We start from the raw sequence: 20,173 nt of genomic DNA on the forward strand, positions 1-20,173 counted from the left end.
ACACATACACATACACATACACATACACATACACATACACATACACATACACATACACATACACATACACATACACATACACATACACATACACATACACATACACATACACATACACATACACATACACATACACATACACATACACATACACATACACATACACATACACATACACATACACATACACATACACATACACATACACATACACATACACATACACATACACATACACATACACATACACATACACATACACATACACATACACATACACATACACATACACATACACATACACATACACATACACATACACATACACATACACATACACATACACATACACATACACATACACATACACATACACATACACATACACATACACATACACATACACATACACATACACATACACATACACATACACATACACATACACATACAAAACACATACACATACACATACACATACACATACACATACACATACACATACACATACACATACACATACACATACACATACACATACACATACACATACACATACAGATATACATACACATACACATACACATACACATACACATACACATACACACACATATACAAACGCAAACGCAAACACAAACGAAAACGCAAATATAAACACAAGCATAAACACAAAACAAAACGCAAACGCTATGGCAAACGCATCACTTAAACGCAAACACAAACGCTAATGCAAACGCAACACGCAAACGCAAACAAAAATGCAAACACAAAATAAAATATAACCGCAAACGCGTTATTAAATTGCTTAATCAAACAAACGGCCGTGTATTCCATTAATTATGTTCTTACTGTCGTGAGTTGAAATGAAGCTTGAGAAACGAAGAAAAAGTAGCTATACTGTTGACTGACGAACGGAAGTAGCGAAATGACACAAGCGGCTTATACTATAAATTATTTCTGATCAATTAACTAATCTATGTATTGTTTAGACAAAAAGTATCAACCTCTTTTACAAGTGGATTCCCCCGGAGAAGAGGGCTATATCAATGCTGTCACATTACCTGTAAGACTGTTTTTTCGCTTAGTTTTTAAATGTTTTTAATTGTATACAATCCTTATATCTAAAAGCCCATTGCGCACTTCTCTCTCTCTCTCTCTCTCTCTGTTCGCAATATTTTTGAGGCTATATAATCAGTATGTTCAGCGATATATCGAGCACTTAACGATACGGACTTTTGTTGAAAATAATATAGTGGATGTTATAAATGTACAAACTAATTTTTATTTAATGAAAGAAAATAAAAATTTAGCAATATACAATTGTAGAAACACATTATAAATTATGCAATCGGAAAAGTGTTTATGGTTGTGACAAGATTGACTTGTTCTTGATTATTGGGCTATTAATGATTTGTTCTTGATTATTGAGCTAACAATAATTTATACTTGATTATTCGGCTATTATTGATTTGTATCCCATCTAAAACCAGAGCCTGTACACCCAGACCAAACAGTTTCTGACCCAGCTTCCCATGCCCACTACGGTCAATGATTTCTGGAGACTGGTCACACAGTATAAAGTCTCCTTGATTGTTGCTTTTAAATCCTATGAAAAGGACAAGGTAGGTGTATGTGTGTGTGTATGTGTGTGTGTGTTGCAGTAAACGTAAATTTTTTAAAATCCTACGGTCCATGGAACAAGAGAATTAGAGTAGACCAGTTGCAGTATAAAGCGATAATGTGGTTATTACTATGCCGAACCGCCTTTAGATTCCTTAACGTGAGTCAGGTACCCATTAAAAGCTGAGTGGACTCAAACCAGGGATCCGAACTCGAGGCTCGAGTTATCAGTTAACAGCTCTACCATTTAACCTCTATCCTAATTGAGTGCTGTAGTGTAGTGTTTTATGCCAGGTTAAACATTAATAATAGAAGCTATTAATAGAAGCTAATAATAGAAGCAAATAATAGAAGCCAATAATAGAAGCTAGTAATAAAAGTTAATAATAGAAGCTATTAATAGAAGTTAATAATAGAAGCAAATAATAGAAGCTAATAATAGAAGCTAAAAATAGAAGCTATTAATAGAAGCTAAAAATAGAAGCTAATAATAGAAGCTAATAATAGAAGATAATAATAGAAGCGTTCTGTGTCGAATTCGGCTTGTGACCAGGGGTAAGAGCTTGGTTCAGATGTTTAAAAATATATCGAGCTGTATATAGGTACCCGACTCAAGCCAACCAAACATAAAATATGGTGAAAGGCTTACAAGTAACTGAAGAAGCCGAGACGGAATGTTGACTTGATGAGGTGGACTGGAAAAATCTGATGTTGTCACTTCTGCAGCGAGTGGTTTCTTGACGGCCTAATATACAGTTTGTTATACCAAAATCTAAAGCACCCCAACCTTCAACGTGTAAATGTTGAAATAAAGTTAACAAAAAAAAACATGTTTTTTTTTCTCCAGTCCTTAGCTATCTACTTACCTGAAGAACAAGGCCAGCCGTTACAATGTGGTAACATAGCTGTCAATGTCGAGTCAGTAACAACAGCACCAACATGGACAGAAATGAAGCTCAGCGTTAAGGTAATGTTGCACAATACACTGCTGACATCTTACACGTTGTTTGAGAACTATATAGCGTACGCTTTTCATCATAGAAACGCGAAATATGCAATTAAGATGTTACACAAAAATACATTTATATATATATATATATATATATATATATATATATATATATATATATATATATATATATATATATATATATATATATATATATATATATATATATATATATGTAACTATTAAAACATGCATATACATATATATACATATACAGATATATATATATATATATGCATAGAAGTTTGTTTATATAAAATATAAATGTTGGTGTATATTAAAATGTCTACATAGTGTTTATGTTTGTGTTTCGGGATTTTTAAGTTTACTAGTATTAAAATGCTGCTTTGAATTTTTCATTTTTCACCAATATTTTTTACAATGTAAGAAAGGACACTGTAGCTCGAACTTAATTTTAAAAAAAAACATATTTTTTTTTCCTTTCTCTTAGGGGAAACAAACGCAAGAAGTGACTCATCTCACGTTTACAGAGCGTCTTATCGAACCCAAAAATCTCCTGCCGTTTGTTCAATACGCGCGATCGTTGAGAACTCCGGATAAGTCAGTAGTTTACACGTGCAGGCAAGTGTGTTGGTTATGCGTTTTATTTATTTATAGCAACCATTGGCGTAATTGTACATGCATGCATGTTTGAATTGTCTGTTGTCTTTGGTATTGAATATAAGCTTTAACTTACGCCCATCCACCACTAGCTAGACTAAATCTATAACATCAGATAGCATCGTCACCTTTAACCCCCCGACATACACAGTTCCATTAAAGTCACCAACGCAGTATATAGACCGATAGATCTTTAACTGAGACGTCGTGGTGGTGTGGTAGAGCGATCGGTCCGGACATTCCTGACTCTATCCAGGCTTGATGGGTACATGACTGGTGTTTCCGGACATTCCTGACTCTATCCAGGCTTGATGGGTACATGACTGGTGTTTCCGGACATTCCTGACTCTATCCAGGCTTGATGGGTACATGACTGGTGTTTCCGGACATTCCTGACTCTATCCAGGCTTGATGGGTACATGACTGGTGTTTCCGGACATTCCTGACTCTATCCAGGCTTGATGGGTACATGACTGGTGTTTCCGGACATTCCTGACTCTATCCAGGCTTGATGGGTACATGACTGGTGTTTCCGGACATTACTGACTCTATCCAGGCTTGATGGGTACATGACTGGTGTTTCCGGACATTCCTGACTCTATCCAGGCTTGATGGGTACATGACTGGTGTTTCCGGACATTCCTGACTCTATCCAGGCTTGATGGGTACATGACTGGTGTTTACGGACATTCCTGACTCTATCCAGGCTTGATGGGTACATGACTGGCGTTGGGGAAAGTAAAGGCGGATGGGGATAGTTTATCCCCACATTCATACCCCAGTGTTAAAAAAGTTATGAAATATACTTCTTTTTCCATATGGATCGTAGAACTTATGCCTGCTTAGTGTTGTAGCTAGGATACGTGATACATGGTGTAGTCCCCCCCCCCCCCCCCATCCATCCCCATTCTTTTTACAACAACACCAACGTAAAAGTTTTCATCTACGAGTCAAATAGAAATTAAGTTAAGTGCATAACTTACTTAACCATACTATTTATTACTACTGTAGATAATTTGATATTTGCAGATAAAATTACTACTGTAGATAATTGGATATTTGCAGATAAAATTACTACTGTAGATAATTAGATATTTGAAGATACAATTACTACTGTAGATAATTAGATATCTGTAGATAAAATTACTATTGTGGGTAATTAGATATATAGAGATAAAACTTGAGAACTGCAGTGTTATTTATAGATGACCATCTAAAGTAAACAAACTTAACTCTGACCTTTCACCTTTAACCTCATGTTTGTATTTTTAATTTTTTTTTTCCCAAGAAACGGTGCTGAACTGAGTGGACTGGCATATGTTGTGACAACTCTGATGGACAGACTGGACCAAGAGAACTATTTGACCGTTCCTGTTGTTGTTGGTAAAGTCAAATCCATCAGACCGCACGCCGTTCCAACACTTGTAAGTCTAACCAATTATTTTCTTTATCTTACGTTGTCTAAGTACTTGTGTACATTCAACGGATGTCAGTCTACACTTTGCAAATGTTTTCGATTTTATTTTCTAATTTACGCAACACATACAAAAAATGCCAATGATAAATATGTTCTTTGTTTACCTACAGCAACAGTATATATTTGTGTACGAGACCATGAAACTCTACACTGAAGCAGTGATCTCTACAGAGAGGCACCGTACAGAGTACAGCTCAACTGTCTGATGTGTGTATGCCCTGAGTATCAATATTGGAAGTCATAGACTCTACTGTTACATATTCTGCATCGCAAGTTTTTCATCATGCGCTTTCATTGACTGATAAGGAGTTTTGTTTTAATTTTTTCAAATGCGTTACAACACTAATTTCAATTTGAACTCATCTTTACAAATATTATTCGTATTATAATTTTCATTCTTAAATATTTAAAAAAAATATGTTACAGTTTTCAAGTATTCGATTAAACATACTTTTAAAAGTTGGAACTGAATTTATTTCTTTAAACAGTGTTTTACTATCTTATTTTTAACATTTAATTAAGTGTTTAAACTAGAAATGTGAAAATTGCAACTTAATTTTAAATTGTAATGGATAATGTGTTTGACATGGTTTAGTAGCGTATACAACGGTTATAAGTACAGTTAATGTTAATCATTGTTGCCAACTTAGATCCACAGTACAGTCATCGTATCCATCACAATTAGTGCTTAAATGACGGATGTATCGTGATACATTCAAGTTCAACTTTCAAATGTATCCATCAATACAACATGTCGATGGACAAATGGTTCATCTCTCAATAAAGGACAATCAACATATATATATATATATATATATATATATATATATATATATATATATATATATATATATATATATATATATATATATATATATATATATATATATAAACGTGGAGAACTATATTTATATGCATGCTAGGTAAACTTTAGGGTGTATTTAAATAATAAGACGTCTCCCATTTCATTATAAACAACCTATTGTTGTAGGCAACTACAAATAGTTTACACGTTTTTTTTTTAAATTCTTACATAACATAAGCTGAAACACAAATAAACATCACAAATCAAAATTAGAATACGGTATTTAATGAAACGGTATTACAGAAAAACAACTCTTGCTTTCAAAAAATCCTGTATTATTTTATAGTTTATATTTCCTTGAGAAAAGTTTTTTATTTCTCTATTAATAATTGAGTCATGAATTGTGTAATATTTTTTTACGGCTTCATGTTGTACATTAATTAGTTGTAGGCTACATATCACATGTTTCGTGAATAAAAGAGAGTTTTTTTTCACACTTCTCTGTCAGGGCCGGGGTGCCTATTTTGTAAATAAAAGGTCATTATTACTATGGTGAAATTAAAGCAACCATAAGATCTCGAGATACATACGAAAATCTCCATATGAGAGAATCGGGATAAAGTTTGGTACTGTCCACACTGACAAAAAAGGTTACAAGGGCATTAGAAAATGGCTGCCTCCGGTCAATCAGGAGAAAAAAGTATAATATTGTTTGAAAAACGGAGACAGTTAGTAAACCTAACAGGAGATCTTTACTAATTCATAAAACCTTTGTCAAATTATATTGACCAAACACATGAAAAGGGTGAATGATACAAAGGAATCGACTCTAATAGTTAAACTGTAAAAGTGGGGATAAATAGACTGTCGACTCCCGCCTTTTGCTTTCACAAGACAACCCACCCGATGAACTAAATGTTGTGTAGGCGGTGAGAACAAAACCCCCTTTACCCACAAGTTAGAAGTGATACATGTGGTACAGCCATGCACTAACAGAATGGAAGCATTGATGAGTAACGGCAAACAACAGAAAACCACAGTCCAACTACCTACAAGAAAGTCCGACAAGGCGTCGATCTGTGTTCACTTTTGGAACCTGACGGTCCATAGGGAAAGTGAAGTAGAGTTAACGTGTTTCTGTGACCTCGGCATATGAGTGGTCAGTGTGGTCAGCCGCCTTTACTTTCCCTAACTCGAGTTAGGTACTCATTAGTGCTGGGTGAACTCATGAACGTTCTACCGACTTGAACTCCAAACAGTTGAGTTAGCAGTCTAGGTATTTATCGCTAAATTTCTCTTTTGCACATTTTTCGTTGTTTTTTTCTGGTTGCGCATTTTTCTGTTTCTGTTTGCGCTTTTTTCCGTTTGCGCTTTTTTCTGTGTGCGCTTTTTTCTGTTTGCGCTTTTTTCCGTTTGCGCTTTTTTCTGTTTGCGCTTTTTTCCGTTTGCGCTTTTTTCCGTTTGCGCTTTTTTCCGTGTGCGCTTTTTTCTGTTTGCGCTTTTTTCCGTTTGCGCTTTTTTCTTTTTGCGCTTTTTTCCGTTTGCTCTTTTTTCTGTTTGCGCTTTTTTCTGTTTGCGCTTTTTTCTGTTTGCGCTTTTTTCTCTTTGCGCTTTTTTCTGTTTGCGCTTTTTTCTCTTTGCGCTTTTTTCCGTGTGCGCTTTTTTCTCTTTGCGCTTTTTCCGTTTGCGCTTTTTTCTTTTTGCGCTTTTTTCTGTGTGCGCTTTTTTCTCTTTGCGCTTTTTTCCGTTTGCGCTTTTTTCTCTTTGCGCTTTTTTCTGTGTGCGCTTTTTTCTCTATGCGCTTTTTTCCGTGTGCGCTTTTTTTCCGTTGCGCTTTTTGTTTTGCGCTTTTTTCCGTTGCGCTTTTTTCCGTTGCGGTTCTTTACGGCCACCGCATAGAAAACTCATATTACTAAGACTTACAGACCCATATAACACAGATCAATTAAATAGACCCAAGTTTAAACTATCTTAACTTGTTAACTCATTAGATCGCCTTTTCCACAAATATGGATGAACGCATTTAAAAAAAAAAAGCCATAAAAACAATTTTTCGAATGGACGCTTGCCCGAACGCGAAAAACGCCCGAATGGACACTTGACCTATTGCGACAAACGCCCAAATGGACGCTTGACCGAATGCGACAAACGCCCGAATGGACGCATGCGCGAATACGACATACGCCCGAATATCACTTGCCCGAATGCGACTGATTGTATTTCTAGAACTCGTCGAGAGTTGGAACACCCGTTTGGTTGCGGCACATTAAATTGTAAACAGTGGATCTCTTACAAGAAGTGATGAGAAGGGGAGGGAAGTTGGGTCCCTCACTTGTAGCCTCCCCTGATTGTGTTATCCAAAGACCGGTACTGCTAATGTGTACATAGTTGTAGCCCTTGACTGTGTTGTGTTATGGAATGATAGGTGTTCACGTGGAGATTGATAGTTGGCGTGTACTGGGTCGTGTGTACGTGTACGGCAGTTGGTTGCGGAGTTTGGCAGTAGAGTGGACTTGTGTGCCGGGGATTGATTAAATAAATGGTTATTGTATTCTGTTTTATTTATCTTTTATAATAAACTTGTTATTATGAAGCTAAATTATCTTTATTATTTTTATTTAGAATCTTGTGTCATTCTGTATGTCATATTCTTGTTTGAAAACGGATCATTTAGTAAACCTAACGGGAGATCTTTACTGATTCATAAAACCTTTGTCAAATTATATTGACCAAACACATGAAAAGGGTGAATGATACAAAGGAATCGACTCTAACTCTAATAGTTGAACTGTGAAAGTGGGGATAAATAGACTGTCGACTCCCGCGTTTTGCCTTCACAAGACAACCCACCCGATGAACTAAGGGTTGTAGGGGTGTTGTCAGCACTATGCTCAGCCGCCCTACCTTCTCCTAATGTGAGTTATGAACCCATCAGAGCTGGGTGAACTCATGAACGTGTTATTGAATTGAACTCCAAACATTCTACATAGTCTATGTATCTACCGCTAGACCACGCCGTTGATGCTGTGTGGGGGAAAAAAGCAAAACAACTCACACGCTAAACATGCAATTGGCATAACACAACATTTTTCAATTAAAACTTAAAAACCTTTTAGTATACAAAATTCTGTACACATTCAATATTTTAAATGATTTTATTTGTTAAATGTATTAGCAAGTATGGTTGTTAAACTAAACAAAGTTTAAAATATGAGACCATTATAACGGTTACGCATTAAATATAATTATTAAGTAGACATGCGAAGATTCAGCTAAATCAATATTTCAGAGACAAAAAATACAAGGTTCAACAGGATTTGTACTGTAGACCCTACAAAATAAAAGGCCTGATTAAAATACACCCAAGTTTGACCTTAGTTACTCATGTAGTGAAAAGGAGCAGACCAAAATAAATAAAATACGCTAAATTAACTAAAATAAGTTGTAAGATAAATAAACGTATTTAGTGAATATTACAACGAAAATGCATTCAGATTTTTTATGTAGACATGTTCAATCTCATTAAAACGTAAAAAAAATAAACCGGGAGTGATCTCCCCTAAACTTTCTCGAATATTCTAATATAACACTACGGGGGATGGCAACTCGGGATATAGACTTCTAGACATGATTTTTAATCCATTTTAAATACTCAAATTTTTAAAAATAGAATCTAATCTCGTAGAAAAAAGAAATGCACACCAAGTGAACGCTAAATAAAGATGTGCATAATAGTGCGCAATATTATTAGTACTTTATAAATTTACATGCGTTTTTTGAGAAATCGGAAATTTGACAGAAGGTAGAGAATTAGATCTTTTACTGACATATCAAATTTCATTTATCTATCTGAAATAGTACTCAAGTTAAAGGCTTTTGAAAAATTCATAGTAGAAAAAGTACCACTTCCGGTTATCGGAAAACGCTCAAAAGTTGATACGGATTTACGATTTTGATAAAATACTTATATATGAAATTTCATCAACTTAGCTCTAACGGTACTCAAGTTATCGTGTTTACACACGGACACACACACAGACACACACACACACAGAGACATACGGACAAGATTGCAAAATTATGTTTTTCCGTATCAGTGAGATGTAAAACGTCGAGATTTGCAAAAATCTCGATTTTTTTTGCACGATTACAAGACTTTCTCTATACTACGTATATACGAGAAAGTAAAAAAAAAAAAAAAACAGAATAAGATTTTGTGACCCTCCATTTGATCGAGTCCTTCGTTTTCTCAGACACGGATTTGTTGTCAACACAATGACCAGCCGCTTTTGTTTGTAAGCTCTAGTCAGTTACCCGTCAGAAATGTCTGCATTCAGTGACATCCGCTGTCTCAGTCAGGTAAAAGACACAAGTACTCTGTCTCAGCCAGGTACAAGACACAAGTACTCTGTCTCAGCCAGGTACAAGACACAAGTACTCTGTCTCAGCCAGGTACAAGACAAGTACTCTGTCTCAGCCTGGTACAAGACACAAGTACTCTGTCTCAGCAAGGTACAAGACACAAGTATAGTCTCAGTCAGGTACAAGACACAAGTACTCTATCTCAGCCAAGTACAAGACACACGTGGAGTCTCAGTCAGGTACAAGACACAAGTACTCTGTCTCAGCCAGGTACAAGACAAGTACTCTGTCTCAGCCAGATACAAGACACAAGTACTCTGTCTCAGCCAGGTACATGACACAAGTACTCTGTCTCAGCCAGATACAAGACACAAGTACTCTGTCTCAGCCAGGTACAAGACAAGTACTCTGTCTCAGCCAGATACAAGACACAAGTACTCTGTCTCAGCCAGGTACAAGACACAAGTACTCTGTCTCAGCCAGGTACAAAACACAAGTACTCTGTCTTAGCCAGGTACAAAACACAAGTACTCTGTCTCAGCCTGGTACAAGACACAAGTAGAGTCTCAGCCAGGTACAAGACACAAGTAGAGTCTCAGTCAGGTACAAGACACAAGTAGAGTCTCAGTCAGGTACAAGACACAAGTACTCTGTCTCAGCCAGGTACAAGACACAAGTAGAGTCTCAGTCAGGTACAAGACACAAGTAGAGTCTCAGTCAGGTACAAGACACAAGTAGAGTTTCAGCCAGGTACAAGAAACAAGTACTCTGTCTCAGCCAGGTACAAGACATAAGTACTCTGTCTCAGCAAGGTACAAGACACAAGTACTCTGTCTCAGCCAGGTACAAGACACAAGTAGTCTCAGTCAGGTACAAGACACAAGTACTCTGTCTCAGCCAGGTACAAGACACAAGTAGAGTCTCAGCCAGGTACAAGACACAAGTACTCTGTCTCAGCCATGTACAAGAGAAGTTCCATTTTATAATTGTCAGGTTACTGTAAAGTTCTTGTTATCGTCAAGTCAATGTCTTTTGTTGCCACATAAATGCAATAGGCCAGGTAATTCAATGTCATTATTGAGTTATTGAATGGAGTTATCTAAAAGGTAAAAAAAAAACCATTCCACAACGGTCCATGTACTTTACTAAGCGCTAATTGTTCATTGTTACCATGAAATCAAAAAGACTAGAGAGTAAAGTGTAATAATTAAACATTTTTTTTTACAATATATAAATCAAACGTGTAATACATGATGGAGAAGCTGTAACGGATGGTTAGACATTAGAGAAAAACTTAAATTAAATTATGGTATTGTTTGTGTACTGAGCGTCTAACAATATTGTGTGTCTTTAGCAGAAACAAGGGATGCTACCTAGTGTTACTGTAGACATGTGTATTTTCCTTGTTATTTCCTTTTGATCAGCTGTCAGATAGTCAACGCTTGGACCTCTTTGTGGTTAAAATAGGTCCATCGCTGTTCACGGTTTTAACGAGTTCATTCCTAATCGTACGGTTATTTTTTTTTAATTAGGGGCAATTTTATTCCTAAAGTTTCAAACAGTTGATCAATTAATAGCCTAATTTTTTTCTTCTATTTTTTGTCTAGTAGTGTTAATTAAATTAATTCATTTAAGTTTGATTGCTTTATCACCTAATATCCTAATATACAAGACACTTTTTCTACAACCAATGACACTTCGACAATGTTTTTCTTCCAGTCTACTTCTTTCTGGATGGGATGTGGAGGGGGGGGGGGGGGAAAGAATACACTCTAAAGTTTCATCCTCGAAACTTGCTTAACATATTTGCTTTTGAACTAGTCCTCGATATTGCTTCGTTGAGGAGGAGATACGACTTAAAGCTGCGGACACACATCCATCCATCCATCCAGAAATAACGAATTAATAATCGCAATTGTCAGTGTGGAAATGGTGGGAACGGTAGACATTTTTCGAAGATGCCATGAAGATACTTGCAATAAGCAGTTGGACATTGTGTCCCTAGAATATTTTCTTTAAACAAGATCGATAGTTCGCGATGTAGATCGCACTGCTATCATATCATTCTATACACGGCAACGCACGATCTAGTATCATTCGGATGAATGGGCGAGCTTCCCATATCTTGGCCAGGGTAAATGATAATTAACTATAGGTAAAACGATAGGTAATCATAAAATTCGCTTTTGAGTTCGCCGAGTTAAAAAGCACTATTGAAACATATATTTACAAATGAGTGGGCCTTATCTAAACAAAGTATTCGCAATGATGTTCTTACTTTTTTTGATCTAGCTCTATTATTTCTCGAACAAACACATTCCGGAATCTTTTCATATGATTTTCGTGTGTAAAAAATAATTTTAAGATGAATAAAATAGAAGATAAAATAAAATAAAATGATTCTACTATGATGACAATGGAAATTACAGCGATTCACCACAGTATTAAATATGAAATGTTCGTATTTTCCGCTTAATTTTAACACCTATAATATTAAGAACACAAAAAATCTCCAATGCAAATGGAGAAGACATATGACGTAGTAAAAAGAATCAACACAATTTTTTTTCCAGACACCATAAACATGGCCGTAATACATATTGTAAACTATTAGAAACCTTTGAAGGAAGAGGATTGCTTCTCTTGTTACTGAATATAAACATAAGACTACGTGTACCCATAAGTATGTACATACTTTTTCTGTTTTGAGGACGCTGTTATGCATAAAAGGAATAAGTAAAGCAGCGTGCTTTATTTTATAGTAAGTCAAGGATAGCTGCTAGAGTAGATCTGTTTATTTTTCTAGATTCTATATTTAGAAACTCCATGTTGTATGATGAAGATAGCCTATGAACAAACCCCTTTACATTTGAATTAGCTAGAGAACACAAAAGTTACAATATAAAGACCTGGCGATCTGCGAGTCAGTTGAAGTAGAGCTCATCTATTTCTGTGACCGCCGAGATAGTGTGGTCAGCACTACGCTCAGTCGTTTTTACTTTCTAAACATAAGCCAGGTACATTAAACAGCTGGGTGGACGTCCTTACTTAAGTCTGGAATCGAATTCGGGCATGTTTTCAAGCGCTGTACCAAACAACCACGTAGATAACATAGTCTCGAGTTATCTTCATTGGTGTTATACTTTTGCTTGGTCAGTTTGATAACATCTACCTCAATTTGATAATTGAGTGATTATTTATTTCTATTTACGTTTGTATTTGTCTTATATAAGAAGAAGACCCGTTCATATTGTTGACATGAACTAAAAAACGTGTTTCTGTTAAATTAGTCTTCAGAGTAGCAGTAATAATAATTAAAAAAAACTTTAATCATGCTTAGTATAATTAAGAAGTTGTATATGTTAGAATTATTGTTACAGAATTTCTTAGGTAAAGATCTTGATATATGCTTTGCTTTTAAGGCTACATATCTTTTTATTTATAACTGTATTTATAATTACATCAATTCAACATTTTACTCTTTTGTTTCACTTCGCTAAGCCACTTTGATTGGCTATTTTATTCAACGTGAGTTATGCTAGCTAGCTTTCTACAACCCCCCTCCCCCCATCTTTAAATATATGAAAATGTTTATTTTGATAAACGGATAATTTTTAAAATCAGCGCAACCTTATTATTTAAAATTTGGTTTTAATTAAATAGCGAAATAGTTTTACTATGTGAAAATGAAATAATCGCTCTTAAACGTAAGAGAAATTTGTGTTTATCAACAGTATCTATATATATAATTCTCTTCTGGGAGCCGCTAGAAAACAAGCTGTAAACGCGCTCCCTACCACCCCACCCCTACATGGTCTTAGTGAGCTGTGTTCATTCTAAATGTTTACAAACAGAGCCGGGTTATGTGACGACTATTAGGGGCAGATAATTTAGTTTAAAACGATTTTTAACGTAGGGGGGGGGGAATTATGGTCCTTAACGAGCTACTTATAGTGTTTTAAAGAAATATTTTCAGTGTCAGCGTTGGTACTGTCGAATTCACAATTTATGAATTACTGAAAAGTAGAAAAAACAACAACTAAATAGCGGCGTATGTTATGCCGCGGGCCGGCTCGTATATATAATTCTCTTCTGGGATCAGTTAGAAACAAGCTGCAAGCGCCTCCTTGCAGTCCCCTCTCTTTCTCTCTATCACTATCACTACCACCCCCACCCCACCCCCACATGATCTGGCGAGCGGTGTTCACTCTGTTTACATTTTACAATCATAGAGACGGGTTTGGTGACGGATATTAGGGGCAGATAATTTAGTTTGAAACGATTTTAAACTTAGAGGAGTTAACTAAGAGGGGGCTGCTTTCACGTGGGGGGGGGGGGGGGTTAGTGTTTTTAAGCAAATATTTTCAATGGCAGCATTGGTACTGTCGAATTCACAAATTATTATAAATTACTGAAAAGTAGAAAAAAAAACAACTAAATAGCGGCGTATGATACGCAGCGGGTCGGCTCGTATTAAATATTTTAGGTTCAAATGTTCCTATGTTACAATTAAATATTACTGTTACGTTTATACATCTATTTTTGAAAGAGAATTTGAAAGAGGTAATAATAATGATACACTATTATATTCATTATATTAATACAACTCGGATAGTTTAATGTAACAGCAAATGTAGGCCTCAGTGTTTCTTTCAGAAATTTTTCTCCGGGGGGGGGGGGGGGCACTTGAAATTTTCGGGGGGGGGGGCGGTAAACTTTCTTCGAGGGGGCGGACACTGTTAAAAGTATATATTTTCTATATAAATAATATAAATTTCATTTCGTTCGGGGGGGGGGGGGGGGAATTTCGGGAAGGGGGGGGGGGCTTTGCCCCCCTAAGAGATGACTGGAAGAAACTCTGGTAGGCCTACAGCTATGTTTCTATTATACTTAACTATTTTTGTGTTACTTTTAGCTTGGCCTCACAAATAGACATCCGCAAATGATATCCGCTTTTGTAAAGTTTACAGTTTTTATCGGAATCTCTCTAGGAGTATCGGCTCTAAGTAAGTTGAATTGATATACACATTGCAAGGAATCAAACATACTAGAGGCGACACAATTGGATTTATACATACACATACTTTATATAAATATATATGTATTATATATACATATACATATACATATATATATATATATATATATATATATATATATATATATATATATATATATATATATATATATATATATATATATATATATATATATATATATATATATATATATATATATTTAATTGTAGGGAGTGTTCATACAGGACACAAGACCTGCTGTGGTTTATTTGACTGTGTATTATGTGGGAAGTATTTCCAGAAAATTTACAAATACATTTAAGCCCCCAAATAAAATAAAAAATTATGAAAGCATTAAAGTGGTGTGGCTATGACGATTATGATCGATGGATAGGTCTAAATATGCTTAACGTTTGACACAATTAAGAATTTTGAATATGATATATATATATATATATATATATATATATATATATATATATATATATATATATATATATATATATTTATATATATATATAATCTCTAGACCAGTTAATTAGGATTAAAGACTTCCTAATCCAATAGATAATCTGATTAGGATTTAAGCCTGGGTTTTCGTTCCCCCCACAGAATGTCCGACCGGCTGGTTCGGCTCTAAGTGCCAGTATATGTGTCACTGCACGCCAAATACACCATGCAGCGCTACGGGGGACTGTAAATACGGATGTGAATACGGCTACTTTGGTCACAAGTGCCAGTATGGTAAAGTAGATTCAAGTAGAATGGATCATATTAAATAATTTATTTAAAAGTATTTTGTCGAAAATCGCAATATTTATTATAATTTTCTTGAATAACGTACATAATATTCAGCAATCTATATATAAAATTCTCTTCATTGAGATCGTTGAAAACACTAAGCTGAACGCGCGCCTAGCAGCCCCCTCTCTTCCTCTCTAGGCATATCCCTACCACCCCCACCCCAATATGGTCTGGTGAGCTGTGGTTCACAATAAATGTTTACATTCGTAGAGCCGGGTTTAGTGACGGCTATTAGGGGCAGATAATTTAGTTTGAAACGATTACAAACTTAATGGAGGTAACTAAGCGGAGGCTGCATTTACGGATGGGGGGGGGGGGGGGTGTAGGGTAAAGGTTGGGGGAAAGGATGGTGTGTGTGTGTGGGGGGGGGTGGTCATTAACGACCTACTGATAATGTGTTAAAGCAAATATTTTCACTGGCAGCATTGAAACTGTCGAATTCACAATTTATGAATTACTAAAAAGTAGAAAATAAAACAACTAAATAGCTGCATAGCCGCGGGTCGGCTCGTATTCAATAATATTTAAATCAACTGATTAATTTTGTATACATTTTACTGTGTCTCTATTGTAGAATAGCATCTCACACACCAGTTTAACTGCTAACTCGATAGTCTCAATAGATCCCGGGCTCGATTCTGTATGATGTCCCTGAGCCCACCCAGCTTAGATGGGTACCTGACTCACGTTAGTGGAACATAGGCGGCTGGGCATAATGCTGACCACACTATCCCCTAGTATGCTGAGGTTATTGAAAACAGATGAACTCTACTTCGTCTGCCCCATGTGTCTTGGGAACGAAAGGGAAAAAATGATGAATGTGAATTACAATACATACAAATCTTGACATCTACCGCAGTATGAATCTGTTACCTGAAATAGATCTATGTATATTCAGAAAGGGAAAGATGGTGATAGTACAAAACATTGCCTTAGATGTAATATCTAGAATATTGATTATATATAGAACAATTCTCTTTTAGTCATATCATATTTCTTTTTTAATACTAATGTTACTATTACATGTATACATTAATTATTATGTTTTAACAGTGGATTACCATAAGTCATTAAATCCAAATGTAAAAGTTAATTTGAGTAAGTGTGACAGTGACGAGTGGCAATCACGTGCTATTTATCTGACGCACTTTTCGTGGGCTCGATTCATTTATAAAGGTAATCAAAGTAGATTTTAAAATCTTAATTTTCTTTAAGTGATGTCGATCCCCAAAGTATCCCTCAAAAAACAGTAAAACATACGTTAAGGCAAGGAAAACAAGTTATTTCCCTGTGGAACCCTACATACTACGTCTCCTCCCTTAGTTAAAAACTCTTTTAAAATAAAGTTGCTGCTTGTCTGTTCTGCAAGAAAGACACAGAAAAAAAAATACGCAAGAAAGCCAGTCCACCTCTTTTCTTTCAAAAAAAAATATCTAAATTCCACAAAATTCCAACCATTCACGGCGCAGTAAAATGTAATATATTATTGTTAACACTGATCCATGATTAGATTTAGAGCCGGTTCAAACACATTCAAGTTATCATGTTCACAGGCATAGGCCTACCCTGAGACACAAACACACAGACATGCAGACTAACTGTAAGACAAGGGTTTTTTTCTGAATCACATAGGTGAAAAACGCAGAGATTTGTCAAAATCTCGCTTCCCAGTTGTTGTTTTTTTAAATATTAATTTTAAATTTTAAATATAATTATTAAATATTACATTTTTTTTCTCTAACCAGATAATAATTTGCCAAGGTATGTAGCTACCTATTTTCAAAAAAATTCGGACAATATGTTTCAATGCGAAAGCTATTATCTCTCCCGCTTGAGTAACGGATTTGATTTCTTTTGCAACCAACCATTCATGAACTTACCTGAATTGTGGTTTTTGACCAGAGTTTCCTGGCCGAACGACTGTAGGTTTCATATCAGTCGAGGTTAGTCACCTGTAATTTTTTTCACAATTTAACCCATTACCTCTTTCTGTACTCGAATGGGTACACTTGCTTAAGGTGTGATATCATGTTTTTTTATAATGATTATCCTGGAAGTAATTACTCATTTCAACAATAGATTACACTAGTAGTCTAAAAAATTCAATATGTCGACAGTGCATTGATAACTGTCATTATTGTTTCTTTTTCAGGCTCGCAAACGTTAATATATATATATATATATATATATATATATATATATATATATATATATATATATATGGTGCCCTGTCAAAACGGCCCGTGAAAAATCGGCTCCGTCAAAACGGCCCCGTTAATTTGACCCCGTTAAATCGACCCCCGACAAAACGACCCAGTCAAAATAGCCCCGTCAAAAGGGCCCCGACTTATTGGTTCCCGTCAAATGGGCTCCCGTAATATTGACTTGCGACACATAGGCTCCCGACAAATGGGCTCCCGATATTTAGGCTCCCGACAAATGGACTCCCGACATATTAACCCCTGACAAATAGGCTCAGGACATTTTGGCTCCCGACAAAGCGGGACCGACATATAGGCTCCCGACATAAGGGCTCAAGACAAATGGGCTCCCGACAAATGGGCTCACGACATATTGGCTACCGACAAATGGGCTCCCGACATATTGACTTTTTGACAAAATGACTCCCGATATTTTGGCTCCAGACCAATGAATGGCATGAACACTATTGGCATAAAAGTAACCATTTTGTCCTACCTCCAAACCATTATAACCTCTTTTAAATGCCCGAATGAAATTGTTTTTCATGAACCAACGTTAATTCACAAACAAATCGAGCCCTTAACAATTCTAAAGTTTTGATAATGTTTAATTTACAACAGAAAAGATCTGTTGCTTATATATATTATATATATATATATATATATATATATATATATATATATATATATATATATATATGTTTAGGTGAGGTTTGCGTTAGTGGTTGCGTTTTGATTTGGTTTGTTTTTGTTCGTTCTTTTTTAGTTTTCGTTTGTGTTTTTTTCTTTGGGTTTCTGTTTGTATTTGTGTTTGTGGTTTGTTTTGCGTTTGGATTTGGTTTGTTTTCGTTTGCTTTTTCGTTTGTTTTTTTCTTTGTGTTTGTATTGGTGTTTGTGGTTGTGGTTGGGGTTTGTTGTTAGGTTTTTGTTTGTTTTTTCTTTGTGTTTGTATTGGTGTTTGTGGTTGGGTTTGTTGTTAGGTTTTTGTTTTCGTTTGTATTTGTAATTGTGTTAGCGTTATGTTTGCGTTTTGTTGTTTTGGTTTTGGTTGGTTGTGGTTTGGGTGGGCAGTGCCTGGTTTATGATGATTACTGAACACACAGGTAATGGTCTTTAACAGAAAGGTTTTTCACAGAAGCCAGAGCAGGGCCTGGCCGGGACGGCTAGTATATATATATATATATATATATATATATATATATATATATATATATATATATATATATATATATATAAACGTTAGCTATTTTAAGCAGGGATTTCTTTTACTGCTTTAAAGTAGTGTGATGCCTAAAATTTTAATCTACTTAATTGTTCAAGATGAATTTAATAATTAAAAACTTAACTTATTTACAATTAAGTTGAAACTAATTTTAATTATCAAAATTTAGAAATTATTTAAAAAACATACAAACAACGAGTTTATTTATAAATGGCTACGAATAAGACGTAATATATAATATTCTATATGTTATATTAAATTAGTGGGTTAAATACGGAAATCAAAGTTTTTATTCACCTTATGTTCTACGCGATAATCTCAGCTGTTAGGCAAAAAAAAAGTATAAAAGGCTCGTTCACAACAAACACTAATCGCCCATTGTTAAACCAAGATCGGGCTCGTTCAATACCACGCAAAAATAACGATTACAAGTATGAGCAGTTAAAAATAACCATGAAATATGGTAAAAACGGAAACCGGGTGTCTTCGATCACTGCGGCCATCATCACCATGACGACAGTAAAAAGTAGATTCAGCGATAGCTAACTTTAATTGTGTCGAAATTTTTATTTTAGGTCAGTTATTGAATATGACTATTACATTAACTTACATTTTCCTTTTCATAAGTTTTACTTCCTTTTCCACTTATGGAAAAAGCAAACATTGTATATTGCACTATAATATCAATTAAAAAACAACTAAACTTAAACTTAACTTTGATCTTCTGTTCCATCCAAACCTAACTTCTAGAACTTGTTTATTCCATATGTGCTGACCATAGGAAGAAACCTGGCTCTAAAACAGCCGAGCACAGACCCCATCACAGTGGATGGTTTGACAGACACTTCAAATTGTTTATTCTCTAGTAACTGGAGAGTTTCCTTCGCTAGACCATCTTATATAAATAACATCATAATCCACACCGACAATGGTGAGATATTCCTTCTGTAATAAAAATTATATTGTTCTATAAAATAAAATAGAATATGTTTCAAAACATTACTTTATTTACAGCCAAAATGTTGGGATTT

The 20,173-nt window shown here is 35.3% G+C and overlaps 1 protein-coding gene across 1 annotated transcript; it reads left to right on the forward strand.

The window, feature by feature from the left end:
• Positions 1 to 866: 866 nt before the first annotated feature.
• On the forward strand, positions 867 to 4,286 carry LOC131932542 (tyrosine-protein phosphatase non-receptor type 23-like). The gene is made up of 6 exons (XM_059289463.1): positions 867 to 891; positions 993 to 1,066; positions 1,494 to 1,625; positions 2,471 to 2,590; positions 3,084 to 3,154; positions 4,283 to 4,286. The coding sequence occupies exons 1-6, from the start codon at positions 867 to 869 to the stop codon at positions 4,284 to 4,286; spliced, it is 426 nt and encodes a 141-aa protein (XP_059145446.1).
• Positions 4,287 to 20,173: the final 15,887 nt, after the last annotated feature.

Source organism: Physella acuta, unplaced genomic scaffold, assembly GCF_028476545.2.
Source record: "Physella acuta isolate Inbredline_101_S28 unplaced genomic scaffold, ASM2847654v3 ptg002202l, whole genome shotgun sequence".
Lineage (NCBI taxonomy): Eukaryota > Metazoa > Mollusca > Gastropoda > Physidae > Physella > Physella acuta.

What these genes read in the sequence shown, in the direction of transcription:
- LOC131932542 (XM_059289463.1), top strand. Translation starts at nt 867, where the DNA reads ATGAAGCTTGAGAAACGAAGAAAAA. An exon ending in GCTTGAGAAACGAAGAAAAA is followed by an intron (nt 892 to 992) that starts GTAGCTATACTG and finishes TGTATTGTTTAG; the next exon opens with ACAAAAAGTATCAACCTCTT. An exon ending in AAATGAAGCTCAGCGTTAAG is followed by an intron (nt 2,591 to 3,083) that starts GTAATGTTGCAC and finishes CCTTTCTCTTAG; the next exon opens with GGGAAACAAACGCAAGAAGT.